The sequence below is a fragment of the Pungitius pungitius genome, chromosome 21 (assembly GCF_949316345.1).
Source record: "Pungitius pungitius chromosome 21, fPunPun2.1, whole genome shotgun sequence".
Classification (NCBI taxonomy): domain Eukaryota; kingdom Metazoa; phylum Chordata; class Actinopteri; order Perciformes; family Gasterosteidae; genus Pungitius; species Pungitius pungitius.
This window is the reverse complement of record NC_084920.1, coordinates 6,836,747-6,857,307: the sequence shown is the minus strand read 5'-3', so window position 1 is coordinate 6,857,307 and position 20,561 is coordinate 6,836,747. Positions and strand designations below refer to the sequence as shown.

The window sequence follows — 20,561 nt, the reverse complement described above, 5'->3', positions numbered from 1 at the left end:
AAACAAGACTAACACACACGCACACACAGACACAGTTTGGGGGCCAGCAGGAGTAATTTGACATACACAGATGAGCACACTGCCTCACGCATATACTGGGTCTGACCTAGTTCTCAGTGATTTTGACTCTAATGCACAACTCTGCATCCCAGATTTAGCACTGACATCAGCATATCACAAGAGCCGAAATAGCTTGTTTGAAAAAAAACAACATACAAACAGGAAGAGATTGAGAGGCAAAGCGTGATGACATGGCGCAATCCATCCAGCTCACATCCATTATTGATGCCTGAGGCTTACCTCACAGCTCTGTGTTCTATTATTTATGTCTGAAACAGCTGGCAGTTTATACACAGAGGAGCTATTCTCTATGGGAGCCTGGATGAGAGAGAAAAAGCAAGCAGCGGGTAGCGGGGCTCTCTATCTCCATGGCAACTTGTATCATTGGAAAAAAATAAATTTCAGTGCAGCACAGTTTTATAACACAGAAGAAGAACTGCAGTACACACAGACGTCTTCAAAGAGCCAGACAACATCACACGATTGATCTGAACAATAGAGCAAAAGAGTCTGTCGGGTACCTGCTGATAATGTTTTCCTCAACGCTGCAGTTGTATCCTCCATAAAAAGGTCTCAGTTATGTGTTTTTTATACTAGAGTTACATTTGCATCAGTTTACCAGATGCATATTATGGAAAAGTTTTTACAGCCCTCTTTAACACAAATTTCTCCTCCAGTAATTTAGAGACTGGGGACCACTTAGTTGAGAATTTGCCATCTAATTCTCTAGAGAAATCTGCTGTAACGGGGAAATGATATGCGAATGTAAGCCTTTTATTGATCAAAGGACTCTGGATCTTTTCATTTTTAATGTAATTTTTGGAAAAGATGATGTTACTGAGCAGTAATGAATTATTATTTAGAAAGAGAACAAACACTTGTTGAAAAAGGGAATTGCAGAGAAATTACTGTGAATTTGTCAGTTATGTTCATAGATTAGTGAATAAGTGACTGAAGCATCATTTAGATCCAAAGGCTCCAAAGAGCCAGAACAAACCTACGGAAGATATAAGACCATGGTTTAAAGGTTTGACAATGGAGTCGGGCTGTTTGCTACCTCCTCATCTCCTGAAACCTTTGTACAACATAATATTGACTAAAGAGGCCTATTTCTTCCCCTGAATCTTGAACTTTAAACTTGGATCCTGAGAAAAAATATTATTTATAATTCCTTCACAATGTTTTTCCGTGATTGTGATAATTGTTGTTCTCTTAATTCTGTGTCTCTTTAACTTATAAAGAGCCTTACATAAACTTGAATGGTTTAAAACAATCTCTCTCCTTTTGACAAATCTCGCTTTTGTCCAGTTCAGTGGGCGATGCGTTAAAATAAATCTGTCATATCAAATTAGCACTTTTAAATTACCATTTGAGATTGGGGTAATAAGACAGAAGTCAATATGATTACATAGACAGCAGGGACAAATTAACCATATGATCATGCTCTCTCACCTGCTGCGTGGCACCCTGTTTCCTGCTGGTGGCCGTGGTGGTTGTGATGTCACTTATGGAGGGGGCAGAGTCAGAGCGGTTGCCGCCTGCCGCCGCGCTAGACTGCGGGGTGATGGAGGAGGACGGCATGTCGCCGACCAGTCGTGCGCTGCCCTCCACCTTGATGTGCGGATGCCCCTCGGCGGCCATGTTGAGGATGCGCAGGCCGTTGTAGTAGAGTCCAGACAGCTGGCCCTGGAACATGCCTGCACTCCGCTCGCCTCCCCCAACACGCACTGTTGTCTGGCTGTTGAAGATGGTCAGCTGGCGACCTACACAGACACACGCGCAAAAACGCACCAGGCACACAGAGGCATACCAGGAGGGAAGGTGGACAGACACACACGCGAATACAGTCACACGCACATACGTACCGGTGGTCACATACGTGCATACATACACACAAAGAGTGTTTGAGTGTTACACAATCCACCACCCCCAAGCCATGGTGAGAGTATGGGATAGATTAAGCATGGCAGAGCAAATCGAAGCCGTGGAGAACCGTGGAGAGGAGCTGAGACTGTGAGAGGTAATAGTGGGAACAGAAAACAGAGAATAAGGCGAGGAACGAGGAGGCTGAGAAGTTGAGGAGGATGAAGAGGCAAAGAACAGAAGGAGGAGGAAGAAGCAGCAGATGAGAGGAGTCAAAGGGTCCTGAGGAGCTGACAGATGGTTGCTATGGTGATGGCAGTGCGGCACGATATTGTATTTGAAGGAGCAACAGACAGGCAGACATAGAAACAGAGAAACTGATCTAGGGAACTGTTGTAACAGCCCTATGAAGCATGCACCGGTCACAAGCTCTACAACTGCTCACTGTTAAAGGGACTAGAGGCTAATTTAAGGAGCTCTGCTGAAGTTTAGGAGGAAAACTTTTACATTTTTTTCAAAAAGCATCGCTCTATTAGTTACTTCAAATTTACATAATTATTCCATGTCACAATACTTGTACTGCATGTATTTTAAATGGATTACAAAATTGTTTTTCAACATATAATCTTTAATGAATGCTTTATTATTTACAATTTCATAATAAACAAAATTATTTACCAGTTTTAATAAAGCATCTTTTATCATACTATTTTCTGATTTATTCACATTTATTCTCTCCATCGTCCCTTTAACCGGATATTATCAGAAACACACTAACAATACGTCCACAGGCACTACAGTTTACACAGTATTACACACTATAGCTGCCAAACTTTTAAATACTTAATTATGGATTTATTTTTAGATGTTAGTTGATGGTGCACAATATAGGATATTCAACTGTCTTCAGATTGTATTTTTTAAAGCTCAAAGTTTTAAGGAATTTTAATCAGGGTTTTTACCTTTGTCGAGTAGCCAATCGTCAACTACTCGACCGAGCCGATAGGGGATTCGCTGTCTGGCGATGGCCAGGCGCTCGTTATCAATGTTGCCTTTAATTTAGAGATGAAAACACAGTAGTAATTACGCACATCCAAACGTGGTACAGGAGCTGGATACAAAAAGAACAGCAATGAAAAGAAAGTAATGGTCTGCTCATTGTTAGCATGTCACTACGTTAAGCTTGATGTGCTAGGAGGAGAGGGGTTGAATTCACTATGTTTCCAGTGAGCGGACTCTTACTCTCTGTTCATTGGGTTTAATTTAAAGAGACATTTCAGGGGTTAACATCTGAAAGAGCACAGGGAAATAATGTTACAGCTGCCACATACTGTCGATATGACTGACTGAGTTTAGAGTTACATACAGGAAGAACCCTCACACACACCTCACAACAACTTTTATCAGCTACCTAAAGTCTGGAGTTCATTGTGTTAAAGACTACTACCTAAGATTACCACTTTATGAATAAAAAACAACAAGTATAAAACCAAAAATTCAAAAACACTTTTTTCTTTTTTCTAAATTTGTTTTCTCATTAGTTAAACATTAAACTCAACATATGACATGTTTATTTAATTATTATTTGTCCAGAAATGCACCAACTGGTATTATTTTCTTTTATGGTGAGAAAAACAACCGACACCTGGATTAAATATTTTCATAAATTAACTTTAACACTATTTAACAGGCTTAACATGACATATAAACAAGCTATTGTAATAACCTAAACTAAAATCTTTTTATGGTTTAAAAAGTCATGTTTCATATCAGATCACACATTTTTCATTTAAAACACAATAACATGAAACAAAGCTGCAATTAGATTTCTCATCCTCAGCTTTTAAATGTAAACATTGAAAGGAACACTGACGTGAATCACCAATCAGGAGCTGGGTTGATTAGCGTTAAGGTTCTGTCCCGGAGCGGGCATTGCTATAGTGGGTCGAAGGCTTTGGCATATGTAGGGGGGGAGGGGGGTGAGGGGGAGGTTTACCTGAGGGATAGCGCTCTATGACAGGTAGGTCGTCCAGTTGGAGGGTTGCATTGCCCCCGCTGCGGGTAAATCGAATTATGTGGTACTTTCCGTCGTTGACAAACTTGGAGCTCTCCTCGATGTTGATGTCATCAGTGCCAACGTTAAACACTACTCTAATGTTGCCTTCATCCTGAGGAGGAAGAGGAGGAGGAGAAGGAGCAGGAGGAGAAGTAGAGAAATGCCTCATGAGCAACTGTTGTAATGCTAGGATATCATTTCCGTCTTATTTTTTCGGGTCCTATTTTGCCGAATCCTTTGTTGTCCACTGAGACCTTTATTATGCTAAGCTCCAAATAAAAATCTATTCACAGGCGGTTGAGATTACTACTGTTAAGGTTGAAGTTCAAAGGTTTTCATTGTCATTGTTATTATACAACCAAAATCCGTTTGGTATCCCTAAGTCCTTCCAGGAGCGGCGGACAACATAAACAATGTACAAGATAAAGATACAGAAAAGAAATAAAACAAGCAAAACATTCCTAAAGATAAAAATAATAATGCATAGTATAAAAAGGGTGATATCTCTGGTCTTTATTTGTGGAGCAACAGCTGTGTGTACTTACTATCTGCAGCTGAAGGTAGTCACCCAGACCAGATGCGCTGTCCACCCGCAACAGAATGGCTTGTTTCTGTTGGGTGCTGAACCCGAGGGCGAGCCGGTCTGCCCTGGTGCTGGGACGTTCATTAGGAGGCCACGTGTAAATCACCACGCCTCCATCGCGCCCAAAGATATAGGTTGTCCCAGCTGTACACATACAGCATATACATACATATATTTATTAATTGCAAGCAGTCTATATGCCATTAGCATTGCTATCTATCATCAGAGGTTACCTACTGCAGATTGAACCTATAAGCCTATATTTGCTTTAAATCTTTCATGAACAAGGGGCACCCCTGTAAATTATATTAAAAATTAGAAATGTCACAGATGACTAACCTTTTACATTTCCCAAAGCACTTCTCACCAACGCTGCAGAAGGCTGACTTTAATAACTGACTGAGACTGCAGTGTACAACTGCTAGAGTTGCTGCAGGACGACTAAATAATTGTCAAGTATCTACCTTGTAAGGCTGCCAAGAATAATGTATTTAACATGTAAAGAAGACGCTATTAAAGAGAAGTAGAATAATCAACCTAGACATTGGCCAGGTGGTATTTTTGTCCCACAGCAAGAATCAACAGTTGACAGTGCCCTCACCTGGCAGCTCTGATTAAATGCACACAAAAATGCCTTTATTCAGGGTTTGAAACGAAATCATGCATGTGCAACAATTTTAGACATGCACCAGGGAGTGTTTTCTACAGTTTATAATGGATTGACAGAAGAACATTTTGCTAATACCATCTGCAAAATGACTGAACCTCTATTATATTCATCTGTGAGAGAAAAAAAAGCAATGACTCACCATCATTGCATAGTGGACCAGCATATGAGGTCATGCTGCAGTCACAGGTGAAGCCCTCCCACTGCTGCAAACAAACTCCCTGATTTGAGCAAGATTCTTCTTGACATGTAGTGCTGGGACCTGCAGTGAGAGAGAGGTGGCGGGGTGGGAGGTTGCGGAAGTTAGGAGAAGATAAATGGACGCACAGTTTTTTGTCTGGAGCCCAGTGTTTTTGCAACAGTATGTCAGTACTGTATGGGTTATTTCTACACCGCATTTCCTTCAAACCTTTTGCATTTTGAAATGGCAGAGTAGACTCCAATGATGTTATGATTAGTAGTATTAGTAGAAAATCATTGTGAGGTGGGGATATTGTGGATTGGCTCCCATTCTATTCAGTAACGGGGGATGCTGGCTTATGAATATTAACTGAGCTGAAATGTGTCATGTGTCATGACGTTTAAAGAGCAAACTGTGGAGTGCATGCAGATGGTGAGGCTAGATGAATGGGGCAAGGGCAGGAGGAAGAGGTTAAACATAAGAGGGCAGAGTTATGTTTACAGGCCTTCATCTCAATACTCTTTCTGCATCAGTTGGTCACCGTTTGCTCCCCCGTCTCGTGCTAAAACCTCACCGGAGGAGAACGCCAAAGCTCCAGACTGAAATCTCCTTCGTAGCACTTCTAGCATGAGGCGTGGACTAAAGGGTGTGAAAATATTTGTAAATGGAGTATTGAAGTTTGGGATAGGAGTCATTAGGAGGGGTTAGAGAGCATGCTGCTAGGCAACCCGGGTGGTGGAGCTGTGGTCAACTCAAGTCAAGCGGTGGTGATGTCACTACTGTGATGAAGTAACTACGGTGGCTGGAAGAGGACAGGTCACCTCCAACCTTTGACTCTGGATCACTGGGATCCAACACAACACTGGACACCACTGGGTAGTTTCAACACACGCATACCTACATACACACCCACACACGCGCACTCACACACACTTTCCCACCCTCATACACGTGTCTCACATGCTCACACAAAGCGATATACCTTGCAAGTCAGCTTTCATCAATGTAACTTTTGTCAGCCAAACAAAAAAGCAAACAAGCAAATTAAGTTAGATGGTTAGTCAATGCACACAGATGCCTGTGAACTGCTGAAAGAGTGGAGCAGAGACAGAAAACACAATGTGTAGAAAGATCGAGCAGGAGATGAGAAGAAAGAGATTCAAATTTACATGTAGCAGACCAAAAGCTGGGTTAGTGGGTTATCCTAATAACAGAGAGCATGAGTTAAATGAAAACTGAAAGAAAAAGCAGTAGCGACATGAAAGCGGAGCAGATCTTCGGGTGTGTTTTCTGTGTGTGTGCAGCTCACCTTCACATCCTCTCTCTACTTGTCCCATGGTCGCCAGTGCATCAGCCAAAAGGTCAGGGAGCCGGCCATTGAGGTCAACTGTTGCTAGGCAACCCTGGAATCCCTCGCGGGAGTGGACCAGTTTCGGCAGTTCTCGGTACATCTCTTTGGAGACGCCCCCAATGTAGAGGTCACCTGAGGAGGAGCAACACAATGAAGGGCAGTTCGAAGAAGCATTCAGTAATGCTAGATAATCGTAGATCATAGCTGTTATCTTTTTAACAAATTTATTCATGAAATAACATTAAAATGGTGAAACATTTTCAATTTATTGTTTTGATCGACTAAGAGCAAAAACCCCAAATGTATTCAACTAATGCTGATAAATAAAAGGGTCAAGATGCAAAACATACATGTCTCATTTTTAAACAAACTCTATAACTTGTTAATTAATGATCCTTTGAGGTGAATTTTGCTTGTATTTATTTATTATAAAGAGTAGTATCACTGTCTTATCTCATAAAGTCTTATCTCCCAAAACGTTCAATTTATCTTTTAACTATTTCCGTAGTTATCAGTATTTGTGTAAATACTTAGAAACAACTGCAAGTGAGGTCTCACTGCTTGTATATTTGTGCATACCTTTTAGGTCGAGGTTCTTGGCACCCATGGTGGTCTGCGTGGTGACTTTGGTGTCAATCTTGACTGTGTGGAGATTGTTAGTGTCTCTCGATATGTGCACGTTGTGCCAGTGGTTGTCATTTAGGGGGCTGTTAGAGTTGCCCTTGATCAGGTGTGCTCCATTGCCCAGGTCTGAGATGTAGTGTAGGTAGCTAGGAAAGGAAAAAGTAAAGGACAAAGGTGGGGCAAATCAATTGTGTTCATGATGAAGAACAACACTGGATCAAATACTTCAGGGATTTATAATCTGTCTTCTGGAAACATAATTACAAATGCAAACAGTAAAAAGCTGCTTTAATTTTCATATTTAAATAGTTCAGCTTCGAGAATTTCTTTTCTTTATACATCAAGGACAATGTTAATTGTCAATCACAGGCTGCATTAAACATGCATATGTATTAACGCAAGACAGTTACAACCATGAACACATATTTAAACTGTGTATTAATAAATTATCCTCTGAAGAGATTGCACCAACTCACGTAATGTAAATACCACACACACGGCATTGCCCAGCTCACCCTTTAACCAGCTCCACCACTATGAAGTCATTGCCGTCTCCCCTGTTGAAGAGAACAAGGCCGTCGGGGGACGTCGTCTTGAACTGCATGAACAGATGCATGGAGTAGTAGGCCTGCAGCGTGGGCAGCGTGACGAAACTGGAGCGTGAGCGGAAAGTGACGGGGTCTGCCACGATGCTCTTATAGCCGATAACAGCGTTGAGCTCACAGTAGTCGATGTCGCCGTTCTTGCAGAGGTCTATGTAGGGCATGCCGTTCAGCGTCAGGCCCTGAAGGTGGCCGATGAAATTTGAGGGCACGGCGGGCATGAAGCGCTTCTCCGTCACAATGCCTGTCTCCACGTTGTGAAACTCCAACTGGGTGTGGTCGCCCGCCATCTGACCTGGTGGCGGGGGGGGGGGGGGGGGGGGGGGGTAAACCTCAGAGGTGAGGGCTTCCAGTGGAACTGTTCAACCGTTCTAATCCTAATGCCTGCTAGAAATAGATCTTGTCTTTTAAAATATTTCCACACAAACACAGCTTGACAGGTCAAAGTAAATGCTGCTGTATTTACCTTCAGCAGGCTGCAGGTCGTCCACGGTGAGTTTGAGGCCCTTGCCACGTCGCACTACCCTCACAGTGTGCCACTCATTATCATTGAGGCCCGACCCCGCAAAGATGGTCTCTGGGCCTTTACCTACACATAGCCCAGAGCACCATTAACATAATGCATATATAGTTGAAGAGAGACATAGAGAGAGAGACAGACAGAGGAGATAGAAATCCAGAGACAGAGACAGAAAGAAGAGAAGAAGAAGAAGCCAGGCAGGTTGAATTTAAATGTAAGGACAGGGACTAAGGGAATGGAGGTAAATAGCAGAGGGGATGTGGGATCATACATATCCTGGGGAGACAAACACCTCCCTGCTCTCACTCCACAGACAGACAGACAGGTCACTTTGCAGATACGCCAGAGAGAAGGATGATGTGACAAGAACGGACAGAAAGATCAACATAAATGGATACCATGGGTTCCTCAGACGGAGCCTGTGAGTCACAACAGGCCCACGCTGAATCCATCTGTGAACAGATCCCAATGCCATGATGACCACCTACTACCCACACACGCAGAGACAGAACATTTGCACCCCTCTCGGTTCCTCAACTGCCCCCGCACATCTAACATTTAGAGCATACTGTATCAGCCTGTGTCAACACGCTTTTAAAGAGTGCAATCTTGCAACGAGCCTCTTGGTGGCACTAGACACACATTGGAACCTTTCGCAGAGCTCTCCAAGGTGCTGATTTGCAGCAGAATGAGATAAGCTGAGCCGTCCTCTTACGATGTCGCTCTCTGCCCGTATACCAGCCCATAGCTCACATCGTTGACTGCACACATTTGACACTGTGACTGTTCCCAAAGCCTCACTGTCCCCCAACACACACACACACACCCACACACACACACACACACACACACACACGCACACTCACCCCACACACACACACACACACACACACACACACACACACACACACACACACACACACACACACACACACACACACACACACTCACATTCCCCTTCTTTACTCCAATCCAAGGCCAGTTTCTTTGAGTGACTCTGCTTCCGGTGACCTATAGGTGGTAATGATGGGGGAGGTGGGAAGTAAACTGACCCGAACGGATTCTGCTGCTGAAAATGTCAAAAAGGCCTGCATCACTCACAGAGGCACACAGGCAGACACACTCACACACACGCGCACACACACCGCTAGAGAGTTAAAGAGAGGGAGACATGCTGAGTAGCAAATATAATACAAAGGTTGAAATGGACATGGCAGTGTAAAATGCATGTGTGTGAGTGTGGATGCAAAAATGAACGAGTGTGTGGTGTGTGTTAAGAGAGGACACAGGGTTCCCCTGAGGAGACTCAGCTGTGCTGCGGGCATGAGCATCTCATCCTGTTACCATGGATCACTGCCTGCCACTGAGCGAAAGAGAGAATATGTGCATGTATTTGTGAGTTGATGCGTGTGTTTTTTATTTTTTTATTTTCAAAGAAAGAGCAGACCGTGGTGAGAGCGAGGCAGTGATCTGTGTCAACCTGGCAAGGCACAAATACACACCAACAAATGGACGGACACACAAGCACCTATTTTTGGTCAGTGCTATGAGTGTGTTCGGCAGCATGGTGAGCTTAGTTTGAAGCAGAGCTGCTAGCCATCGCTATGGTGGTCATTAGAGAGTCTGCGGTGCTGTGCCGCTGGAACGAGAAGACAACGAGGCGAGACAAATCAAACAAAATGGACGGCTTGTTACAATTGAAGCATAATTCAAATCAAATAATGACTTAAGCCAGTGGATACTTTAAGAGCAGGATAATGAAAACAAAATGACAAAGGGAAATGTGTTTCATATTTCATTAGCTCCAAATAACAAATGGCTTTTCTGCAGGATAAGCCTCAAATCTCCCATGCTGAGGCTTTTATTTGACTGCTGAGTGGTCTATTTTAGTGGCGCCTGGCTGTTAAATAATTTTTTCTTCCCCCTTGAATATCAGATATATAATTTATTGTATGCACACCGTGTGCCAGAAAAGTGCCTCCCTACTTAAATGTTCATTGAGACAACCAGTCTCAAATTGTTCGACAGACATGCGGAATAGCAACTGCTCTGTGTGGCTAATAGGGTTTCTATGGCAACTGCAGTCGTCCATTTCACCACCTCTTTGCCGTCACACAGCGTTCGTCTCTCTCTCTCCCTCTCTCTTTCCCTTTCTCTTTCTCTTTTTTTCTCTCTCTCTCTCTTGCTCGCTCTCTCTGTGGTCGTGACAGACAGAAACTCCATGTGAGGGAATTAAACTTCATCAGGGATACAGGTTCAATCACAGCGGCATGAACAGAATCACACACACTCACATGGGACAACACACCTTGAAAACATACACATACAGTTAGGCACAGAACAGACAGAATGCAAAGGCACTTAGAGGCAATTGCACACTAAACACGCTGAATGAAATACTTTCCCAAAATCCCTCATGTACACTTTGTGAGGAATAACAAGGAAACAAAAGTAAGCAACCAGACGGATATTCGGGATAAAGGTGCAACAGAGAGGTACAGAGGGATAACACGTCTTTTGTCTACGGCATGAAGGGGAAGTAATTACCCCCTCAGCTCATAGTTGCACTCACACTACCCAACACACCTAATTGTACCTTAATACCATCCTCCTGTTATTTTGTCCCTCTTTTTCTCTTTCTTTTTTTTCTCCCACGTTCAACCCCCGCCGTCTTTTCTTCCGTCTAACCTTCTTTGCTAAAATGGCCGACCTGGAAAACCCTGGCCCTCAGCAAAAATCGCACCACTCCTGTGGTGTAGCTGAACATGAAGCCACAAACACGCATATGCACTTCCCCTGACCAACACACACACACACACACACACACACACACACACACACACACACACACACACACACACACACACAAACACACACACACACACACACATGTTACAAATATATGTTGAATAAGAGATAATGATAGGATGAAATGACTAGACAGGATGAGTCAGAAATAGAAACACACACACACACACACACACACACACACACACACACACACACACACACACACACACACACACACACACACACACTCTGGAGGAAGGGTGGTGGGTTAGGTGAGATGGAGGATCACTTACTGGCTGTACAGTTTATCCTGATACAGTCTGGAGGGAGAGCAGAGCAGAGGGTTAATGCTGCACACATACACATATTCTCCACGCCCTGGGGACGCACACATCGACACACCCTGCACGCATATATACAATCACGCACACACACGCACACTGCTGAGAAAACGCACACTCTCCTTTGTCACAGGACCTCAAGCTGGACCGTGTAGTTTCTTGCAACAGTGTGTTGCAAAAATACAATATCGGAGACTTTGACGTTTGACCAATGATCAAGATTGTTGGATCTTTACATTTGTAAATTGTTAAGGAGAGCTGTGTGTCCCAGCGGGAGCAGTGTGCTCATTGGCTGCTCTGGCCTGAGCGACAGCTTCAGTCACCAATCAAAAGCATCGGAAGACTGAGATGGGTCATGTGTGTCAGTCTGTGATGACATGGAACACATCCCACACATTTGGTCGCCCATCCAGAGCACAAATCTCACAAAATGTTCAGGAGATTTAGCCCCATTATTACACATCGCTTTGTATTTTCTTTAATTTTTTTTACCCATGTTGCCTTGGTGTGTCGTGTGGCGTCAACCACAGAAAAGACGCGGCTGCAGACAACCAGAGACCAAAACATGCACCCCTCTGTTAGTCTATGTGTGTTAGCATGTGTTGAATTCTTGTGAAAGTGTGCAACTGTGAGTTTCGCAGTTGCAGTAATATGTGTGTTGTATTTGAGTGTGACTGTTGGGTTAGTGTGTGTTTGCATTGATTGTTGAAAGTGTTAGGGATGCACAGGTCCACTGGGAGTGAGCAGAGAATGCAGCTTGAGGCTTGACCCTCTGTTCAATGCTAAATCAAAGCCACTGGCCTTCAATTGAGAATTGCTTGTGTGTGGATTCAAAGATAAGCTGTATCTGCCAAAACTTGGGAAACCATTAGACCATAAGATATCTCTAGTGTAAAACATTACAGCTTAAATTCAGCATAAGAATTCTATCAAAGGGTTCTTTCCATGGCAATATATTATTATTCAACACATAGTGACATTCCTGTGCAATAAATAACCAAGAGGCTGGTATGTATTCCCTGGCAGGTAATCAAACTACGTTGGAGAATCCACACAATTATGTGCATGTGTACCTAGGTTGACAGTGAGTCGGACACGGCCCCCGTCCAGCTCCAGACGAAGGGTGTCTGCGGAGTTGCGGGATGTGGTTGCCATGAGGACACCATAGGCCCGCTGGGAGCGAAAGCGTAGTGAGACGTCCTCCGCCTCGGTGTGCATCGCCACAGGCAGCTGCACCTTCATAAACTTGCTGCCGTCATACGAGAGGATGGTCGCATCTGTACAACACGCACACAGGGAGAACAGAAAGGGAATGAGCGGATGGTTAAAAAAAGAAAAAGAGATGAAAAGCGGAGGATGACAGAGATTACGGTGGAGGAGAGTGAGGTGGGTGGACACAAGGATAGAGACAGAAAATATTGACGAGGAGAAAACACATGAGAGGGGGGAAGAGACAAAGGAAATTTGACGTTGAGTGAATCAGGTTTAAGCATGACTAATTAGGTTGCCACTTCCTGTTGAAACTCTAAACCTGCTGCCTACAAAATCCCGCCATCACTTTCCATGAAGATCCATCCCTAATTCATCATCACTCCCTCACAAGAGAAGATGTAAAAATAGCTGCAGCTGGTCGGCTGGCCCTTATTATCCGGTTGACTCAGAATGCACGGCGGCGAGTGTGTTAGTCGCCGTCGCTGACATGCCGGACTCTGGAGTAATAATGTAACAAGCTCAGGTGATCCCGCTTTAATGTCTTTTCCATACTCATTTACATATTCATAATCTTCTCTCCCTGCTACCTGCTGGGGCCAATCCCCTACCACTAAACTGTTTACCTCCAAGAACCCTGTTTTTATTGGCCAATTAAATACAAAGCTAAACACACTCCCCCCACGTCTCTCTGTCTTTATCTCTCTTCCTTCTTCTCGTATCTCTCCATTCCACTCCTCCGTTGCGTTCCCTCCCTTTTCGCTCTCCCTGTTTTTGTGGGAGACAGTTGGAGCCAAGGCAAAAAAAACAAGAGAACAGGAAGAGAGGGAGGCCTCATGAATACTGATGAGCTGAGAAGGAGGGAAAGAGAGAGATAGTGTGCGTATGTGTTTGTGCGTGCATGTCAGAATAAGTGAGCGAATTTAAGTGTGAACAGAGGAGGGTTTAGTCAAGTGAGAGCAGGGGGAGAGAGAAAATAGGGAGAGAGCGAGACAGATAGAAAGGAGGGGGAGGAGGGAGAAGAGCTCGTGGCTAAAATGTAAATGAAACCTCATTAACTTAAGGGGAAAAAGTAGGTGGTTGGCCTGTTATATCACAGATAACATAACTAACATCCACAGAAACTTCTGCACAAAGCACACTAAACACAGAGGCACACATTTCCGATAAGGGAGACAGCTGACTAAATTTTCCTCACCGCGGCACCCAACCAACTACCGAGCTGTGAGAGTTGGTGGGAAGCAAGTACAGAAGCCCATTTAAGGAAAGCGAAAGAAGACAAAGTGCTTGCACACGGACCGTGTTGCGTTCGGTCGCATCATTTAACACCTGCAGCACACGCCAGATGTGTCATCAACAGAACGGGTACTTGAAGAATAAGCCTCCTGATACTTTATATTTGTGTTAAAGGCAAAAATGAACATTGGGAAAATGAATTCTTTAAAGGAGCTGGGATGTTTTGATATTACTTTTACTGTTTTTAAAGGGGCTCCATTTACTGTATTTTGATTAATCAAGACTTTTCTCCACTTTTAGATTCTCCCTTCACAACATAGGTGTGTGAGAAAAATATTTCTTCAAGGATTCAATGTAACACCTGGTGAGTATTATACACAAATGGTAATTTTGTGAGTTTGTTGAACTATTCCTTCAACAATGCCATGAACGGACAGAATTCTGTCCTACCCTGCGGAACCAAAACTGTTTGAGAGCAATAAGAACTTGACTGGGTAATGACTTATGCTTATCAATAACTAATCCGGGATGGAGGATTTAATTTACTGAGAATGTGTTTAGAAACGTGAGAAATATTTGCTTATTGTTTGAATAAAGAAGACTTTTTAAGCTTTTTACAATTCAAGGGTTCGGGTGAAATTCTGATACAATTCATCCATTGTTGTCTTTTCTGGGGAGGAGTGGGATTCCGTTGCGAAAGCGGGACAGCAAGAACAACAGTAACCCACCAGTGTGAACAGCAAGTGAGCAGGAGGAGAGAGCTGAAAATGTGTCAAAATGTGTCGCACTAATGTGTCGCCAGAAATATGTGTGACTGATCTTTACAAAATAAAAAATTCATCTCGGAGCAGGAGCGCAGCGACCATCTTTGTTCATTTAAGAAGAGAGAGGGGGTACAAAGCCGAAAGAGTGATAGAGAGGAGGAGGAGGGCGGTGGAGGGAAAGAAAAGGGAGGGAGAAAACCGCAGGTAGAAGGCGTCAACAGGGCCAATCACTCTCTCCATCTGCTTCTCCATCTGTGTTTCCTTTAATCCACCCAACCACCAGTTAGTGACCCCTCAATGCACACAGAGAGGGAGGAAAAAAAGACAGACGAAGGAGGACAGAGCTAAGAGAAAGAGCGAGAGGCTGCGTTGCTGTGATAGATGTGCACTGCGGATGTTTGTCCTCGGAAATAAGACATTTTCATATCAACACCTTTCGGTCTATATCTTGTGTTAGATGATAGCACAATCATCACTTGAGACACGTCAGCAGTTGTGGCACAAACAACATTTCTTCTCGTCTTCTAGTCTGACTCCATCTCGCTTCTTTCAACAGGCCCGTATCAGTCCCTCTGCCAATCTTTTTTACCCGACGTTCAATTTCTCCCTTTCTCGGACCGAATTCATACCTTTTCTCACAACTCTCTCTTCTGTCAGACTCTCTACTCCCATCTCCCATCCCTCCTCATCGCTTCACCTGCTGTCATATGGCGGTTCCGACCCGGTGGTTCCGCCCTCCTCGGTCACAGCTCCTGCACCCTGCTTTCTGCACATTTCCTGACCCATCGATTCCCAGTCTTTACAGCCACAGCAGTCCAACAGACCGCTCTGCCTGCTCCCACCTCTTCTCCTTCCACCCCTATTTTGATCTTCTCCCTTACCTGCCTCCATCTAACTACCGCCAATTGTTTTTTAATAAAAGAAACAGCCAATGACAGAAATCTGTGTCTTGTTTTTGTTTTCTCCTTTCCCTTTTCCCCCCAACTTTCCACCTGCTACTCTCTTTTCATTTTCACCATCCTATTCTTCATCACCCAGGACCACTGCGGGCTATTATTATAATAGATGAGACAAATATCTATCTACAATGAATCTGTATGATGGTAGATTTTAGCACATATCAGAGTTAGTACTAAGTGATGTAATTAAGATCAGGAATGACCGTTTAAAGGAATAAAAAGCATAACATAAAGGTACAATGAAAAAGATTTATCACCAAAGAAAATTTATATATTTTCAGTAATAAATGGAGTTATTTCAGATTTGATCACACTAGACCATCTGTCTTCTGTCACTCTTCTCTTTGGCATTACTCAAAACTCTCAAGTCCAAAGATAAAAGGACAAAGCTGTCATTATGACACGTTTCCCAAAACATCGCTGGATGGTTACTGTAATTAGCTTACTCATCTCTATTGTGACTTCAGCATTTATTCCAAAGTGTCAATCTCGTCCTTTTCCCACTGATGCGACCCCGCCATGTCCCGCCTCACCTCTCTCACAGGAGCGTCCGAGGTATCCCGTCCCCGAGCAGTCACAGACGTAGCGGTTCCAGCCCTCCCTGCAGATGCCGTTGTGCTGACAGGGGTTGGAAAGGCACTGTTTGGGCGGCTCTCTGGAGCACGAGGGCTTCACCCCCACCGCTCTCTGGGCCTCGGCCAGCCGCCGGATGTCTTTGCTCTGCCCGTCCACAAACAGGTCTCTGATGCAGCCGACGTAGCCGTAATTCAGCAAAGCCGTCCACACCTGAGAAAGATGTCACCGGTGTTAAGTAGTTTCACGTGAAGGAAGAGGGCTTTGTGGTACAACAAAGTCACATTGAATCACGCAGCTTTTTCAAAGCACGGATAAAAGCTAGAACTCCCTGCTATTTATTGAAACTGAAGGCCGTTTCTGTCACAATTTCCTGAAATGTTTTATTTATTTGTTCCTTAAGACAAAAGAGAAATGCTCAATTTCATTTTTACTCTGACTTACTCTCAAGATTTAATTTAATTTGTTTGGCAATGTGTTTTTATTGTTTCATCCATATTTTGGTCCTGACTGTGGTCTAGAATCCCTTACTGACTTTTCAGTTGATTGAATGAGCAATGAATTAATCCTCATCTCCCCTCTTCCCTCAACACTGCTATTCACGTTAGTTGCCTAATAATAATAATAATAACAAGAAAATTTGTAAAACCCATCATAAAAGAAAATAAACTAACTAAAAGACTAAAGACAAATTGGATAAGTCAATGACGAAAGAGCACAACTTTGAAAAATATCTAATTTCCTGTACAGTAATTGAATCTAAAAGACCAGATATGATGGTTACAAAGTTTAAACCAATTTAAAATGGAGGGATAGAGATACAGAAAGCATATTCAGCATATTGTTTTAATTAATCTGGCTATTATATCCCTAATTGATTGATATCACAGTGAAAAATGCATCTCACATTTCCTAGAGCTCAAGGTGAATTCATACAACAGTTCAAAATCCCCAAATAAATATTTAAATAAGGGAAGAAAAAAACACCAAACACCATAGTTTCAGAAACTTTTTTGTCTAGCGATTAGTTCAATCATTGAATGTTTGCTGTAGCTTAATGTTATCAACCTAGTTTATCAACATACACACACCTCCGTAGGGAAAATGAGTCCAGCGCGGTCCTCCGGGAGTCCTCCGAGGTACAAAGTCTCATCCAGGTCCAGGATCTCGCTGTCACCCGGAGCCGTGTACGCTGTTCTCACACTGTTCACCGAGATGGTTCCTGGCAACATCGAAACAACTGCAATCATCATGACCTTCAATGTGAACACACTCCCACCTCACCACTACCACCACCATTATGACTACCGTCATCATCTGTACAATCATCAAAACCCCCCCCCTCTTCTTTTCTACTCCTTTTCATCATCGTCTACTACTCATTACCTCTTTAATCAGCATTGAAATTAAACTACAATGGTCATGAATTGGCTCCTTAAGTTCACACAAGGCTAAAAGGGCTACATCCAACATGCTGTCACCAATAAATAATTAATCTCTTTATAGATGTTGGAAGAGTCAAGTAAACTAACCAGATCCCCATTGAAAGGACTCCTGCTACCACTGTGGGTTTCTAGAAAGCAATTACTACTGGCATGAGAACTCTAATTATATTGATATAAGGATGAGAAGCACTTTAAATCCGGGTGCTGTACATTTGCCTCATGTCTTCAAAGGACCAGAATACAATACATATAGGAGGGAACATCAATTGTTTGAGAATGTTTTTATGCATCGATCCACCGGAAGCCTGAAAAAGCCTCCGAAGCCTCCGATGCTTTAATCATGGTCTCAGTGTTATTGTGATAGCACATTACAATACATGTGATGGTGCTACTGCATATCAACTGTGTCGAACTGGCATAGCACCCTTACAACTCAGTTTAAATCAAGTACAGACAGCGGACGGGTGGCAGCAGCCGCACAGCCTCGCTGGCTTGTGGTAACTATAAAACGCTGAAGTTCAAACTTGCCCACTCATCATACCACCACCTCCTCCTTCTCCCCCTTTGTGTTCAGAGATAGCATCAGAGCAGAGAGAGAGCCGTGAGTGTACCTGAACGTCCGTCCCTCTGGAAGTCCACATGATACCATTCTCCGTCGTTGACCTTTCTGTCGATAGCTTTGGTCTTGGTGGTGCCTGAACCCATGTCCAGCAACAAGTAGAGGTGCCCGTCCAGCATCTCGATGGCAAAAAAATCCACCTGAAAGCCATACAGACAGGGTGTTAATATTCTGTGAGAAGCAGACAATGTTGATGGCTGGCAATAAAAATGCAAATTATAGCTGAAAGTTACAATACGGTGATTGGGCCGGAGTCTATCCATTTATAATCAGATTCTTTGAGCAATCCTATTCAATTTGAGCAAAAACTAGTATGCATTTATGAAAACTAAATTGGACTTGTGATCAATGGAGATTTCTAGATTGCCTCAATTCTGGAGTTCCGTTCCAATTTAAAATTTCAGGTACAATCAAGAATTCAATGGTTTTAAAGCAGAGGATGATTTAAATGTATAATTTCTACCATTCGGGATTGTTTTGTGCATAAAGTGAGATTGCATATGGTTTGCATCAATAATAAAAAAATGTTTGATCGATTTTGGAGTCAAATCCCGGCTAAATGCTCGGTTTAGTACTAATTAGTAAAAGTTGCCATGCTTACATGCAAACTAAGATGATGAACATGATAAACATTATAACATCAGCATGCTATCTATGTCATTGTGTACAATACTGACGTTGTTAGCATTTAGCTCAGAATGACTATGATAGTTCAGGCTGTAGAGGGTCAGCCCCGGTATTTTAGAAAAAATTGAGAATATAAATAGATATGTATTATCACCTTCAGAGTAGGAGGTGTGCGTGGGTCCTTGTGTTGCTGCTGCCGGGGTTTGCCGTGGCTAAAGAGCATCAAGCCATTTGGCTCTGTGGTCCTGAAGTCGAACGAGATCGATCCGGCCTTCTTCGCCGACCATTTGCTCAGTGCCACAAAGGACTCAGGGGTGTCAAAGGTTACGGGGTCCAGCGTGGCCACACTCTCGCACTTAAAGGACACCACCCCACTTACCTGAGGCAGGAAAAATTAAAATAAAAATACTTTCTTATGGGTTTAGGCCTTCAAAAAATGGCTTGTTAAACATAAAGACCAAAATGGTTCTTTTGCAGCCTGGGATTCAAACGAAGGTAATAGCTTCCAGGTTTAGACGGACTAAAAGACAAAGTCTATACACTAAGCCTTTGTCTTCCAGTCCTCTCAAAAATATAATCTCATTAACTTATGAATCACACTGCCTAAATGGTGACAGTGATACCAAATGATCCCCATGTTTTGTGTAAAAGAGGATAATGTTGTACTTAATGTTGAAAGTACATGCCTTCATCTTTGGGTCTCCCTGTTTTGCCAGTCTTGACAGCTCCAACCGCACATCATTGTTCTTATACACCACCTTGAGGGGATTGAAGGGAAAAAATGATACATAAGCCTTTTTTTATTAAACGTACTGCACTTTAAATATATATAACCTTTGTAGCAACCAACAATAAGACAAACTCTGATCAATCTTTTCAGAAATCAGAAAAGAAAATGCTGAAATCCATTAATCTTTCATCTCAGTTAAGATACTTTTCAAGAATGTTTTTATATAAAAGTGACAACCTTAGAAGCGGTGAGCCACTCCAGTATCATCTTGACTGCTATTCGTCCCTGGCACTTGCAGGATGCTTCTGCCTCTTTGTCTTCTCTGCCCTTTTCTATTTCTCTCTCTTTCTTTTCCCTGACACAGTACGCTCTCTGACAGAGCAGCATAGAGTGTAAAGAGTGTGCTTGTGCAGAGCATTCTGATGTCGAGAGAGACGGGCGTACACAGGCTCGGCTTTATTAATTCAGAGCTCTCTCTGTGACCCGTGAGCAATTCTGCAAAACATTTCCTCTCTTTATTGGCTTTGCACCTTTGATTGGATTTTTTTGTGTGTTATCGTGTACTTCTGTGTCAGTGTGAAAGGCAACTGCGACCCAAAATGGAGTGAGCGGGTGTGTGTGCCCGCGCCGCACCAAATTCACCAAATGGTTACAGCCACGGTCACTCATGCGCATGATTCACTGCATACATCTTAATTTGCTAACGCGGATTATCATATCATCATGTTATATATGCAAATGTGCCAGTGGAGGGTTCACTA

At 43.2% G+C, this 20,561-nt stretch overlaps 1 protein-coding gene across 18 annotated transcripts in view; it reads right to left on the bottom strand.

Annotated features, from left to right (window-relative positions):
- Positions 1–20,561, bottom strand: part of nrxn1a (neurexin 1a) — a 50,433-nt gene that overhangs the window by 6,587 nt on the left and 23,285 nt on the right. For 8 of the 18 annotated variants that reach the window (XM_037463926.2, XM_037463929.2, XM_037463928.2 and 5 more), the window contains 16 exons: positions 19,757–19,828; positions 19,225–19,449; positions 18,436–18,583; positions 17,471–17,601; positions 16,340–16,592; positions 12,712–12,915; positions 11,591–11,617; positions 8,454–8,576; positions 7,901–8,282; positions 7,341–7,531; positions 6,720–6,893; positions 5,372–5,491; positions 4,525–4,706; positions 3,920–4,091; positions 2,886–2,975; positions 1,513–1,823 (listed from right to left, as the gene is read on the bottom strand). In XM_037463926.2, the coding sequence (XP_037319823.1) occupies positions 1,513–1,823; positions 2,886–2,975; positions 3,920–4,091; positions 4,525–4,706; positions 5,372–5,491; positions 6,720–6,893; positions 7,341–7,531; positions 7,901–8,282; positions 8,454–8,576; positions 11,591–11,617; positions 12,712–12,915; positions 16,340–16,592; positions 17,471–17,601; positions 18,436–18,583; positions 19,225–19,449; positions 19,757–19,828 (2,805 nt within the window). The remainder of the gene's footprint in view (positions 1–1,512; positions 1,824–2,885; positions 2,976–3,919; positions 4,092–4,524; positions 4,707–5,371; positions 5,492–6,719; positions 6,894–7,340; positions 7,532–7,900; positions 8,283–8,453; positions 8,577–11,590; positions 11,618–12,711; positions 12,916–16,339; positions 16,593–17,470; positions 17,602–18,435; positions 18,584–19,224; positions 19,450–19,756; positions 19,829–20,561) is intronic. The other 10 variants (XM_037463937.2, XM_037463939.2, XM_037463940.2 and 7 more) reach the window with 3 other exon arrangements.